The sequence below is a fragment of the Lethenteron reissneri genome, unplaced genomic scaffold, assembly GCF_015708825.2.
Source record: "Lethenteron reissneri isolate LAM-NWPU_2019-01 unplaced genomic scaffold, ASM1570882v1 scaffold_1938, whole genome shotgun sequence".
NCBI lineage: Eukaryota > Metazoa > Chordata > Hyperoartia > Petromyzontiformes > Petromyzontidae > Lethenteron > Lethenteron reissneri.
In genome coordinates, this window is record NW_026891705.1 from 576,413 (window position 1) to 588,407 (window position 11,995).

Here is an 11,995-nt window from a genome sequence, read left to right on the forward strand (position 1 = left end):
GTGGGTAACGTCCGGCCCGTGGGCCGTACAAGGCTCGCAAAATTATTTGGTCTGGCCCTGCGAGAAGGAAGAGTCTCGACAGACCTGTTTTCCACCTGAAGACGGCTGCTTGCGTTGTGGCCGAAACGTCGTGAGAATTATTTTATTATGTTTTATTTTTATTATTCTCCTTCTACGTGACTTTACCGAAAGAACCAAGAAGATGAATCCCTGCAGTCACGAAAGCTTTAAATCGAAATTTCTTAGCATTCTTAAGAATAGTGGCTATTTCAGCTCTTGGCACATCCGCATGGATGTGTCCTATGCCTCTGAGGGCTACATCAATCTGAGAAATCACATCCTCCCTCGGGGGGTTCGCTTTTCATTGTCAGGGACATTTGCGGCGATGCAGGACATTTATGAACCTCGATCGGTCGCCAAGCGCAAGTTTCAGTTGAGGCGACGGGCGGGGGGGGGGGGAATCTCCCCTCGCGTATCGCAGTGCGCTATTGACCCTCGGCCAAGCGGCTTACCCGGCATTGGATGAGGCTGCCCTTGATTCCTTGGCCCAGGAGAAGCTGTTGCAGATGGCGAAGGAGCTACGAGTCGTCCTCTCACTTCCCAGCGACAACGACAGGTCATCTTTGCAGATTGCCAGGAACATTCAGGTCAACCTGGATCTTCGCGATGAGCCATCGGTGGTGCCATGGGGGCCTACCGGAGTGGGAGCCGACGTTGCTGACGGCAGCGGCCGCACGACCGCCATTGGGCCCACCCCGCCGCTCGGGGACAGGCGGACGTGGCGGTCCGCTGACGTGTTACGAGTGCGGGCGTCGAGGACACTTCACACGGGACTGCTGGAGACGGAGAGGCGTCTTCCCGTGATCATCAGGAGGCTACAACCGCGGATTCTACTCAGCACAGGATTATCAGGCGAGTCACGACACATGCAATACACGGCCGTATCCGAAAACCTCACCCATCCGCGACACCACACACTGTTGATCCACCTTCATATGATGCACAGGGGAATGCTGTATGGGGTGCGTTGGCTCATCTGTTTTGGGAGCCGCGCCGGGTTCATCGGATGTGATGGCGCTTGTTCAAGGGGTTCAGGTTCGAGTCATTGTAGATACGGGGGCTTCGGCGACACTTATTTCCTTGCAAACTTTCCGATTATTACCAACCTCGCCCCATGTTTTGGAACCAGTGGATGGCCCGTGTATAGCGGCAAATGGGGGCAGTTTGGGAATTTTGGGTCGAGTACTTGCAACGATACAAGTCGGGGAGGTGTGCGTAACTAGATACATTTTGGTTTCCTCTGTTTTGGCTGTACCTTGTTTGTTAGGCACGGATTTTTTGAAAAAGATGCCATTTAAGATTTTGATTGAGAAGGGACGATTGGAATTGCATTGGGTACAAGGAAAATTCAGACATCGCCATACCACCCGCAAACCGACGGGATTGTCGAGCGTCTTCATCAAACATTGACGTCTATGTTGTGCCAACAGGTTAATTCGACTCAGACAGACTGGGATCTACATGTCCCGTCGGCCTTGGCCGCTTATAGATTAGCCCCATATGCTTCAACAGGGTATTCACCCTTCTATTTGATGTATGGTCGTGAACCAGAAGCCCCGGCCTTGGTCAGGCTGGGGGTGAAATCTAAAGGGAAGTCGCCAGCGGTGCCTGTCCCCATGCGTGAGGCATTGGATCGTTTGAAAGAGGCCAGGGAGGCCTCGCTGGGAAATACGGAATGAAGGCAGGCGGCTAATGAGCGCCTGCACGGTACACAGCCTCCACGTGAGCCATGGCAGGTGGGGGGCAAGGCCTGGTTACATTGTCCGATGATGCCGGTAGACACATCACCGAAATTCCATCGGCCCTAGCAGGGGCCCGTTGAGATTGTGGAAGTTTGTTGGGATCAGATTGTGAGGATTCGATACGGTCGCCGATTGTGGCACATTCACCCGTCGCGTTTGAATAGATATGTGGTGCCTTATGATGCGTCATCTCCCATCCCGGAACAGCCTGTATTGGATGTGTCTGACGAGCGTACTGTGCGGCGATGGGAGAACGCACCTCAGCAGTCTACCCCCCGTGTGTCTGCAGGATCGCCATTTTTGAGTCAGGGGACACCCCGGGTCACACGAGGCCACGTTGGAGTCTCATCGAGGAATGGCCAGTGTAACGAAGATGGGCGCACGTGTCGGGCAGGACGCTGCCCCGCGCCCACGGACAGAGATACCCTGCCCCCTGTTCAGTTGAGCCGGGGTGACGGACCGGCTGCGGGAACCCGCTCAAAAAGATTGACTTTTTCTTAAAACTTTGGGAGTTGGGGATCATGTACATTTTGTTGTGTGTTGTGTTTTCCGCGTGATGCGTTATGCTTAGCCGGGACGGCTAACTTTTTCAACAGGTGGGGGGGGGGGGTGTAGGACTTGAAATATCAAGCGTTCTGTTGCTATGCAAGCGAGCAGCGTACAGTGAGGGCATCTGAGGACACAGTTGTTGTTGTCGTGGCATTAAGGGGGAGGTCGTTAAGAGATGCCACAGATGTTAGGGGTAACTGAGGGCGCAGGCCGGTGATTGGTCAGGAGGGTGAGTGGCTGATGACCGGCCTGGCGGCGATAACATGGTCACGTGAGGCTGGGGGCCTGGGGGCGAGTAGCAAAGCGGGGGATGAGATAATTGATTGGGACTGATTCGTGCGGGGATAAAGGGCACAGCGTAACGGAGAGACGGGAGTCTTGGTTGGTGTTGGAGTTGGAGTGGTTGGTGCCCGGGGCAGAGACGGAGCAGCAGGGAGCAGGAATAGATACGATAAGAGTAGACAGATAGAACACAGTGTACGGTAGCAGTGGACGGAGTGAGTACAGAGTAGGGTAGCAGCGGAGTAACGGACTTTGGGAGAGAGGGAGAGAGGGAGAGAGAGCGAGCAAAGTCGCGGAGCGGAGCGAGCAAACGGGGAGACATGGAGCGATGATGAGGAGGAGGTGTGAACTCTATGCGTGAATAAACGAGACGAGAAAGACAACGAGAGTACGTCCTACATATATACAAGGACTGTTTTCTTGGAATTTCTCTCACTTGATACATTTATCGTGCTGTGATTGTTCCACCTGAAGACGGAAGCTTGTGTTGCCTCCGAAACGTCATGATTTTAATTTTATTTTAATTTTACTTTTATTAATTTAAATTTAATTTTTTTACCTATGTGACTTTACCGAAAAAAACCTAAGAATATGAATCCTTGCAGTCACGAAAGCTTCAAATCTAGAATACACTCAATCACTCTGTAGAACAGGGGGAGATCATACAAACTCCACTCACTCACTCTGTAGAACAGGGGGGAGATCATACAAACCCCACTCACTCTGTAGAACAGGGGGAGATCACACAAACTCCACTCAATCACTCTGTAGAACAGGGGGAGATCACACAAACTCCACTCACTCACTCTGTAGAACAGGGGGAGATCATACAAACTCCACTCAATCACTCTGTAGAACAGGGGGAGATCACACAAACTCCACTCACTCACTCTGTAGAACAGAGGGAGATCACACAAACTCCACTCAATCACTCTGTAGAACAGGGGGAGATCACACAAACTCCACTCACTCACTCTGTAGAACAGGGGGAGATCACACAAACTCCACTCACTCTGTAGAACAAGGGGAGATCATACAAACTCCACTCACTCACTCTGTAGAACAGGGGGAGATCACACAAACTCCACTCACTCACTCTGTAGAACAGGGGGAGATCACACAATCTCCACTCACTCACTCTGTAAAACAGGGGGGATCACACAAACTCCCATGGGCAGAATAAACTTGACACAGATCGGGCGTATCCCAAAGTCGAAAACAGGCGTTCCTTGCTGCGCTGTCAACTTCTGCGGCCCATCAATGAATCAATGTGAGGCGGTAACGCTGGACCCCAGGGGCTCTTCAAGTCTTCACAGGAGCGAGCTCGCAATGCTGCAAAGGTCACTACTTAAAATTAAAAAAATGTTGACGAGGTAAGTCCCCACAGAAACGACCTGTCCATCACAAATAATAGCTCAAGGAAGTGGCTCGTCGTCATCACGCGAACATTTGTCGCAGCAGTCAAAAAACCGAAACGTGTGATTTCGATTCTAAATGTGGAAGGAAAGAACCGGAGGACCACGGGGGGAGAGAGAGGCGCAGTTTCTCAATACACAGCAGTTTCGAAACCACGACCTCCTGTATACCAGGCGAGGCAGTTAACATCTCCGAGCCACCCAGATGATGATGAGAGAGAGACACGTAAACTCCAAATATACAGCAGCAGGCATCAGGGTCGGGATCGAACCCACGGCCTCCTGTATACCAGGCGAGGCGGTTAACATCGCTCGGCCAGTGATTTGAGTGATTGGTTAACGTCTATCATGGCCGCGTTGTGTGTGCGTGCAAACCAGTGGTGACGGCACGTGGCACGATAGCGCCTGTGAAGGCCGGCACGGCACACAAGGGGGTGGGTGGCCAACACCACGCCCGGCCACCTTTGTCTCCTCAGCGGCGATGTTTACTACACACCGCACTAGGTACTTATTTGAGGCTGAGTCGACCTAGGAGAGGCCCAGGACCGGTTCATATAATCGTCACCGTGGTTTTGGCCGTGAGCGGGAATCGATCTCGGGTCGCCGGGGTCGTAGCGCAGCTTAGCGCTAACCACTGCGCCACCGCTCCCCACAGATAGAATAAGGATAAAGATCCCCCTGTGTATAACCTTTAACAAACTCATCTTCTTGGTTCTTTAGGTAAAGTCACGTAAAAGGGAAGTAATAAAATAATAAAAAATAATAAAAAATAAAATTTTACAGACTGTTGGGACAAGTGCTGCTGTGAGCGAGCGGCCCTTTGAAGGCACATACACACGAGGGGCAGGGGACGTCCCTCTCTTACTAAGCTCCAGTCGCCCACCTACACAGCTCAGCAGAAAAACAAACAACAAGACCAAAGACTGGTGGGGCAGGTTTTTTGTGCGGGCAGAAATAGGTGCGGGGGTGCAGGAATGAGGGTGCAGGAATGCGTGGGGCGTGTGGGGCGTGGCACGCATCGCGGATTGGTCGCGGAGGTGCGGTGGGCGGCCCTTGCCTCGTTGCGGCCAATGGGTACGCCGGATGCCAACAGTGACGTCGTCGTGTCACCTTAGATGCTTATATAAACTCTATCTACACAGTACAAACAGACACGGGACAAGAAGATAGAGATACCGTATTGGCTGGGGTGAGTACTCATCAAAATCAGAACCTTTATTTATCCTGCACACTTTGTGTGCATAGATCCGTCTTGAAGGTGTTCATGACATCGTGATAATATTTGCCGTGTTCTATTCTTCATATATATTCGAAAACATGTACAACACGTTTGAATAACGTATTTAATGCATCCTCAATAATCGACAATATATTAAACTAAATAACTGAAAATGACAGAAATGTAAACACCTATTATTTATTTTACTTTGATACTGCCAAAAGGTCTCATGATACATTTAATAATCTCACGTTTGTTGCACGTATTTAAATAACGAGTACATTATGGTTGTTAATCGAGGGCACGTAAAATCAACATCTGTTTAACAACTCCAGTTCTGAAACTTCAACAAATATGCTGCCAATGTTGTTGTAACTATTCCAAGCTTGATTCGGATATTTTCTTTGCTTGATACGGTTTATTTCATTGCACACCAGAACCCCCGTGACGTCACTCCCCGTACGCACTGCTCCAGAGGCTGATTGGCAAGGACCCTCGCTTCGTCGGATCCTCGTTCAAAGCAAAACTACACTATACACTACACTATACACTACAAACCACACTACACAACAATATTAATAATCATTAGAAATACCGTCGTTATGTAGACTATATATAACACAAACAAGCAGATCATACGCCTTCATCTGCGACAAAGAGCTGCATAGCTCATCGGATTCTTCCCGTATAAATAAAGATTCATATTTAGATTTGAAGCTTTCGTGACTGCAGCAATCCATTCGCTTTGGTTCTTTCGGTAAAGTCACGTGGATAGAAAAGTAATAGATCACGACGTTTCGATCGCTACACAAGCGACCGTCTTCATGTGAACCCAAATAACCAAAGAGTAAAGATTCTGATTCTCACCATGACCTTCACATGAACAGTAACTCTCTCTGCATCACGTGATGTGTGGGCTCCGTGCCTTCTATGAGCCCTGAATGTTGAAATGGAGCCCCCGCCGCTGAGATCATTCACTCCCAGGTCGTGTGGCTGATGGGATGAATCAACATATTTGTGTACGTTCACGTGGAGGGACAGATATACGAAGGTGCTTGTTATTTGTTACTTGTGTAATAAACGACTTCCATGCACGACGACTCTTGACTGGCGTCTTTTATTCAGCAGAATGTCTACACAGCTCCGCGCTCTCTATCCCTCTGGGTAGTTCTCTGACTTGACAGTCAACCTCTGTCAGCTGACGCGGCACGCCTCTCTCTCCCTCTCCGTTCACGCCACTGGTCTGGCGGCATGCCCGGCGGATATAATGCTTCGCTGGGAGTTCGCCACGTGGTCGTTGGCGAGAGGTAGAGCGGCGATGCAGTCTCCAGACCTGAGGCTTCCCACACCGACCCCGAGTCCTCTCCTGCCTCCGCTTATTTGCCTCCCAGCGGAGCTAAGCTACGCCTACAGCCACGCCCCCTCGTGGAACCCTCTGAATGGTTCCCGTATATTCCCCGTAGCTCCGCCCTTTACCTTTGGCCTAGATCGAATCCCTACTCCAGATTGGTTACCGGTTACACAGCGGTGGCCATGCAGATGTCCCCTGTAACCCCCCAGGTGGCGCTCTGATTCTCACCATGTCCTTCACATGAACAGTAACTTTCTCTGCGTCACGTGATGTGTGGGCCCCGTGCCTTCTATGAGCCCTGAATGTTGAAACCGCTCCAGAATGTCCTTCCATTGAGCCGAGATGATTCACTCCCAGAAGGTCGTGTGGCTGATGGGATGAGTCAACATACTTGTGTACTTTCACGTGGAGGGACAGATATACGAAGGTGCTTGTTATGTGTTACTTGTATTCTCCAAAACAAACAAAACAGGTTTATTTGAGCAGGTAAGGCCCCACTGAGCTATGTCGATCTTGTTCAGAAGCGACCTGGCCATCACAAATGATAACTCAACGAAGTTGCTTATCACGTGGAAATGTATAGCAGACAAATCCAACACTGTCACATGCTCACAGACAGCCAGTCACCTGCGTATTGCTCTTCTATCACTGCTACTGCTATGTATACTGATCTGTTGAAGTTCACTCGTTGATTCCTCCACTGATTGTTACGTCTCACCGTCACACTGTGTTCAACTGCCACACTGCAGGTCACAACACACTAAACTGATATTTCTGTTCTTTAGCTGTCGTGAGTGGAGCGAGAGTTGTGATGAACCACTCTCTTTGAAGTTCATCAGGAGACATGCACCATGAAGTGGGTCCTGGTCACAGCGTTCATCTCCCTCCTGCGTGAGTTCTCACCGAGAAGCACTCACCCACTGGCACATGGGCCGTGCCAATGCAGGGCCCTCACGGTACTGGTGGTTTACCAATAGAAGTTTGCTATAATAAACAGAACCAAACCGTGCTGGCCTCACCCAGGGCCAAGCAGGGCCAGGTGCAGCATATCGCATTTTTATCATGCAGGCATCACGACTCGTTCACCGAGTATGACAGCAGTACAGCACGGCTCAGCTTCTGCAGTAGAAAAACAGCCTGGCCCCCCACCTGAGCCGTGCTGGGCTGGCTCGATACAGTCCCAGCATGGCTCAGGTGTGCAGTGGAAAAGAAGTGATGTGTCACCGGCTGAGAGTCCAATGTGAATCGTCGTCACGATGACGTCGTGGCGATGGGATCCCAGTGCCAGGGCCCCCGTGTAGCCGTGAGCGTCGGTGCCTCCCGTGGTCGCGCTGCGCTGAGACGCGTCCCTCACGCTGCCCGTGTGACCACGTGAGCACTGGCGGTGAGGGAGGCAGTCACGCTCACTCACCAGGTGAGCGGTCTTCCTCTCATACAGCGGATGCTGAATAAAACTCATTGTATGTCCGTGCCTTTCAGTGAGCTGCTCGTTTTATCCACGGATGCTGGATCAGTATAAATGTGAATGTTACAGCACTGCTGTGTGTAACGGCTCCATCTAGACCCCCCTCCGTATCTCTACTATTGCTGAGTGGACCTCTGGTGAGCATTTAACAATGGTGGCCTCTCTCTCTGTGTATAGATATCTGTATTGTCTACACAATGGGAGAGTATGGCTGATCTCTTTTTGAGGGAACATCTCTAATGAGAGTGACCGGTCTCTCTCTTTGTGTAGCTGTGACGTCGGCTGTGAAGCTGCAGCTCTCCCTACCGGACAGTGTGAATGTGACTGAGGGAGAGAACGTGACTCTTCCATGCTCCTTCTCCCCACCGCCGATCAAGTCGAATGCCCTCCTCATCAAGTGGGTCATGATGCCCACACACTACTCTGAGAAGATGCCCAGATGGGATATCATCGAGGTGAGAATCTCCTTCAACTTTAACCCTGAATATTCAACTCAATAGTCGATGTCTGCATCGCCGCTTATCAGATAGTAACAAGACGTTATTTGGGGTTTTTATTCCAGATTATGATTGAAAAAGTTGCTTAAATACCCATAAATGTCACACCGAGTCTCTAGACCGTCTTTTTTAAGCAGGGTGCTCCCAATTGAGTTGATGAGAGTTTAGCTTCATGTGAGAGGAAGCCGGAGAATCTGGAAAGACCCCACATATAAAGGCGCAATACTCAAAACTATACACAGAGTCTATAAATCCATAGCTCGAACCACTCTAACGCTGTCTGCAAACCAAATCCATTGCTGAACTGCCTTCTCCTGACCACCTTGCAAACCAAGCCTACAACCCCCGACATTCCCAGACAGTCAAAGTATTGAGCAGGCTCAGCCCTGCATGGCGACCGAGATCCAGTGAGTTTGGGGAAATTCTGAATGATTTGGAGAATCGTGGTTCGTGCCATTTCAGGTCTACGACTCGCATTCTGGAAATTCGAGGCCCGGAGTGGCTGAGTTTGTGGGAGACGAGAACAGTGATTGCTCCTTCCGGATCATCAACGTCTCGAGGACCCTCGGCCCCGTGTTTAAGTGCGATGTCTACTGTTACCGCTGTGGGACAGAGGACTGCCAGGTGTTTGGAGAGGTGAAGCTGAACGTGACGGCTGCAGGTGAATGAGAGGGGAGCGTCGTGCTCACCACACGGTGGCGCTGTGACTCGCACCGTCACTCGTGCAGACGGTGGTGGGTGGGAGGTCATGGGTCAGAGATCACAGGGTGGAGGGTGCAGAGCTGGAGAGCGGTCGTTGTACAGAGAGGAGCCTCGGCAGAGAACCTCCCTGCTGCATGTGAAGCCGTGTTGAGTGAGTGGTCTCTCCCTGCTGCACGTGAAGCCGTGTTGAGTCGCTGAGTGAGGCGATGGTGCTGGGTGCGAGTGGGGGTCTCGTTGAGTCCCTCTCTGTCTCAGTCTTTGGTTCTTGACACCGCCGTCCATGTCTCTGCAGCTCCACGGTCACACGGGGAGACCTCGCCCACACCACGTGTCCACTCCAAGTGGGAGACGGTGGTGATGGTGGTGACGGTGGTGACAGTGGTGGTGGGTGTGATCTTGACATCTGTGGCTGTCATCCTCTTCATAAAGAGACACCCTTGTTCGTCTGGGAGCTCCCCCCGCTCACGCAGGTGCCCCCCCCCCCCCATCGCAGAATCCCCCCTTGCGCAGCTCCTCACGAATAAACGTGAACACAGGAGGCTGGGTTCTCAGAGGTGCTGAGTTGGCACCACTGAGCGCTTGGGGGGTCATTCCCCGTGAACTGTGCCTAGGTGTTGCTGGGTGCAGGCACCATGCGGATTGTAATCTCATGTTTTTGTTCCTCAGTGGCGATGGGCAAGCAGACGTGCACGGTGGTGTGGAGAATGGGCCTCCACTTATGGTGAATGGGGACACAAGGGGGACAATGGAGACAAAGGCATGGACGGCGTTTGAAGAAATCTTCTGTGGACTCCCCCGTGACCACCCTGGCCGGCAAGTGGAGCCACTCTTACCCACAGTGCCATGCGGAAGTGCGGTGCTGACTGCCTGTGGTTCATGAGCTGATTGTTTACAGACCGTGCTTTTATCATCTCTCTCCCTCTCTGTGACTATCCACACTCCTCTTTGACCACTTCAAATCCCTCACCGCTAAATTCTGCAGGATCCAGAATCCTGCTGCTGCCTCATTTCACAACTTCTGTAAATGAAACCTCATCATTCCAATCCTCAGATTCCCCCACTGGCTACAAATCAAATCCCGAATCGACTGGGAGATCGCATTCTCCACCTACACGATCCTCCGTAGACTCTCCGCTTCCTCTCCCCTCTAATCTCTCTGCCCTCCCATCACGTGCTCTCCGACCTCTCCCCTCCTCTCTCTGTACTCCCCTCCACGTGTTCTCCTACCTCTACCCTCTAATCTCTATGTGTTCACGTAGAATCTATTGGAGATGTACAGAACATGAAATTCACGGGCTTGTACTTTTTTAATTGGCTGCCGTGGCACAGACGGCACGCTCCTACCGGACGGTGTGGATGGTGAGAGAGGGAAGGTTGCCCAATCGATGCCGCTCTTCCGCTCGGTTCGTCTTTGTCTGCCGCACGGTTTACACGCGAGGTGCATGTCTACACTGGTGTGGAATTTGGCACCGCGTGACATTTATTCATCTATTCGTATGAGCACTTTTAAATACCGCATGTTTAACCCTGTGTTGATCACGGGTACTATGTATTAATGTTCTCCGCTTTAATATGTGCGCCGTGGTTGCGGTGCAGGTCTGAGTTGTGCTTGTCAAGGGACCTGAATGTGTGTGCATTGCACAAGTCACGAGGCCCTAAAGATTATTAATCTGGGATGGCGCCTTGGACTTGTCACGAATTAATGTGTGTTGTATCTGTACGACTGGGAAGCATTGATTTCAGGAGTCTATCCTGCTCATGGTTACTGTTGGGAGATGTGGGTCGAGAGGAGTGGTTCCCGACCTGTGAGCTGTAGACCACACGGACATGTTAATTGCCCTGCAGAACTGTTGCCGATTTTATTCACAAAACCTTTCTTGTATACACTGCAAGTTATTCCGCAATTTGTTTTGAGGGTTGACAGTGAACGTGGCTCCAGAAAGGTTGGGAACTACTGGGCTGAAAGATCCACACTGTGACTGCTTGTAAGAGATTAGTTTCTACGTGCCATGCTGCACATTTTTGGTCTTGAGAAATATTCGGCGTTCAGGTCTATAGTTTTTATATTTAAAATACTTACGATTGTAATCCTTTTTTTTGTTAATATATAGAAAATATATATTTTTAAAGCTTTGGCCAAAAATGCACGATTTGCTGGTGTAAAAGAGAAATATTTCTATTTTCTTTAAAAAAAAAACTCTGGTCCGAGAGATCCATAAACTGACAGAAATATAAAATGTTTTCAACAATACCGAGTCTTGTCTGTTAATCATCTTATCACAAAACGTCTGGAGCTGGGAAGCTCCACTGCAGGCAAGTGGAACTCTCGCGAGGGGCGAGGGGTTCGTTTTGCACGGCACAAACGTGAACGTTCATCTCAAAGGCAGGGCCCTGGCTCCACTCCTCCCAACTCCATCCCACTCCACCCCACTCTATTCCTCTCCACCCCTCTCATCTCCCTCTCCATGAATCTCCCTCCACCCCCCCTCCATTCCCCACCACCATCCCCCCCTCCATCCCCCCCTCCATCCCCCCCTCCATCCCCCTCCGTCGGGCGATTTGCCACAAGTGGTTTTAATCGCAAGCAAAGCGTTGTATTCGAATTGTGGGCTTCCTCTCCATCACACCAATGTGCTTCAGTCGCTAATTTGCACGTTTCTTGTTCACGTGACAAACCTTACTCATTGGCTGTGTCGGGTGGTGGTTCACGGAC

General features: G+C 50.8%; 1 protein-coding gene across 2 annotated transcripts; it reads left to right on the forward strand.

Annotated features, from left to right (window-relative positions):
* The first annotated feature begins 5,207 nt into the window (after positions 1–5,207).
* Positions 5,208–11,501, forward strand: LOC133339646 (uncharacterized). Of its 2 annotated transcripts, XM_061547802.1 has the most exons (6): positions 5,208–5,237; positions 7,404–7,509; positions 8,354–8,538; positions 9,043–9,241; positions 9,575–9,752; positions 9,949–11,501. In XM_061547802.1, exons 2-6 carry the CDS (start codon positions 7,470–7,472, stop codon positions 10,160–10,162), a joined length of 816 nt encoding a protein of 271 aa, XP_061403786.1. In that variant the 5' UTR covers positions 5,208–5,237; positions 7,404–7,469; the 3' UTR covers positions 10,163–11,501. The 2 variants fall into 2 exon arrangements, with proteins under 2 accessions (XP_061403786.1, XP_061403787.1); XM_061547803.1 differs by lacking the exon at positions 9,575–9,752.
* Positions 11,502–11,995: the final 494 nt, after the last annotated feature.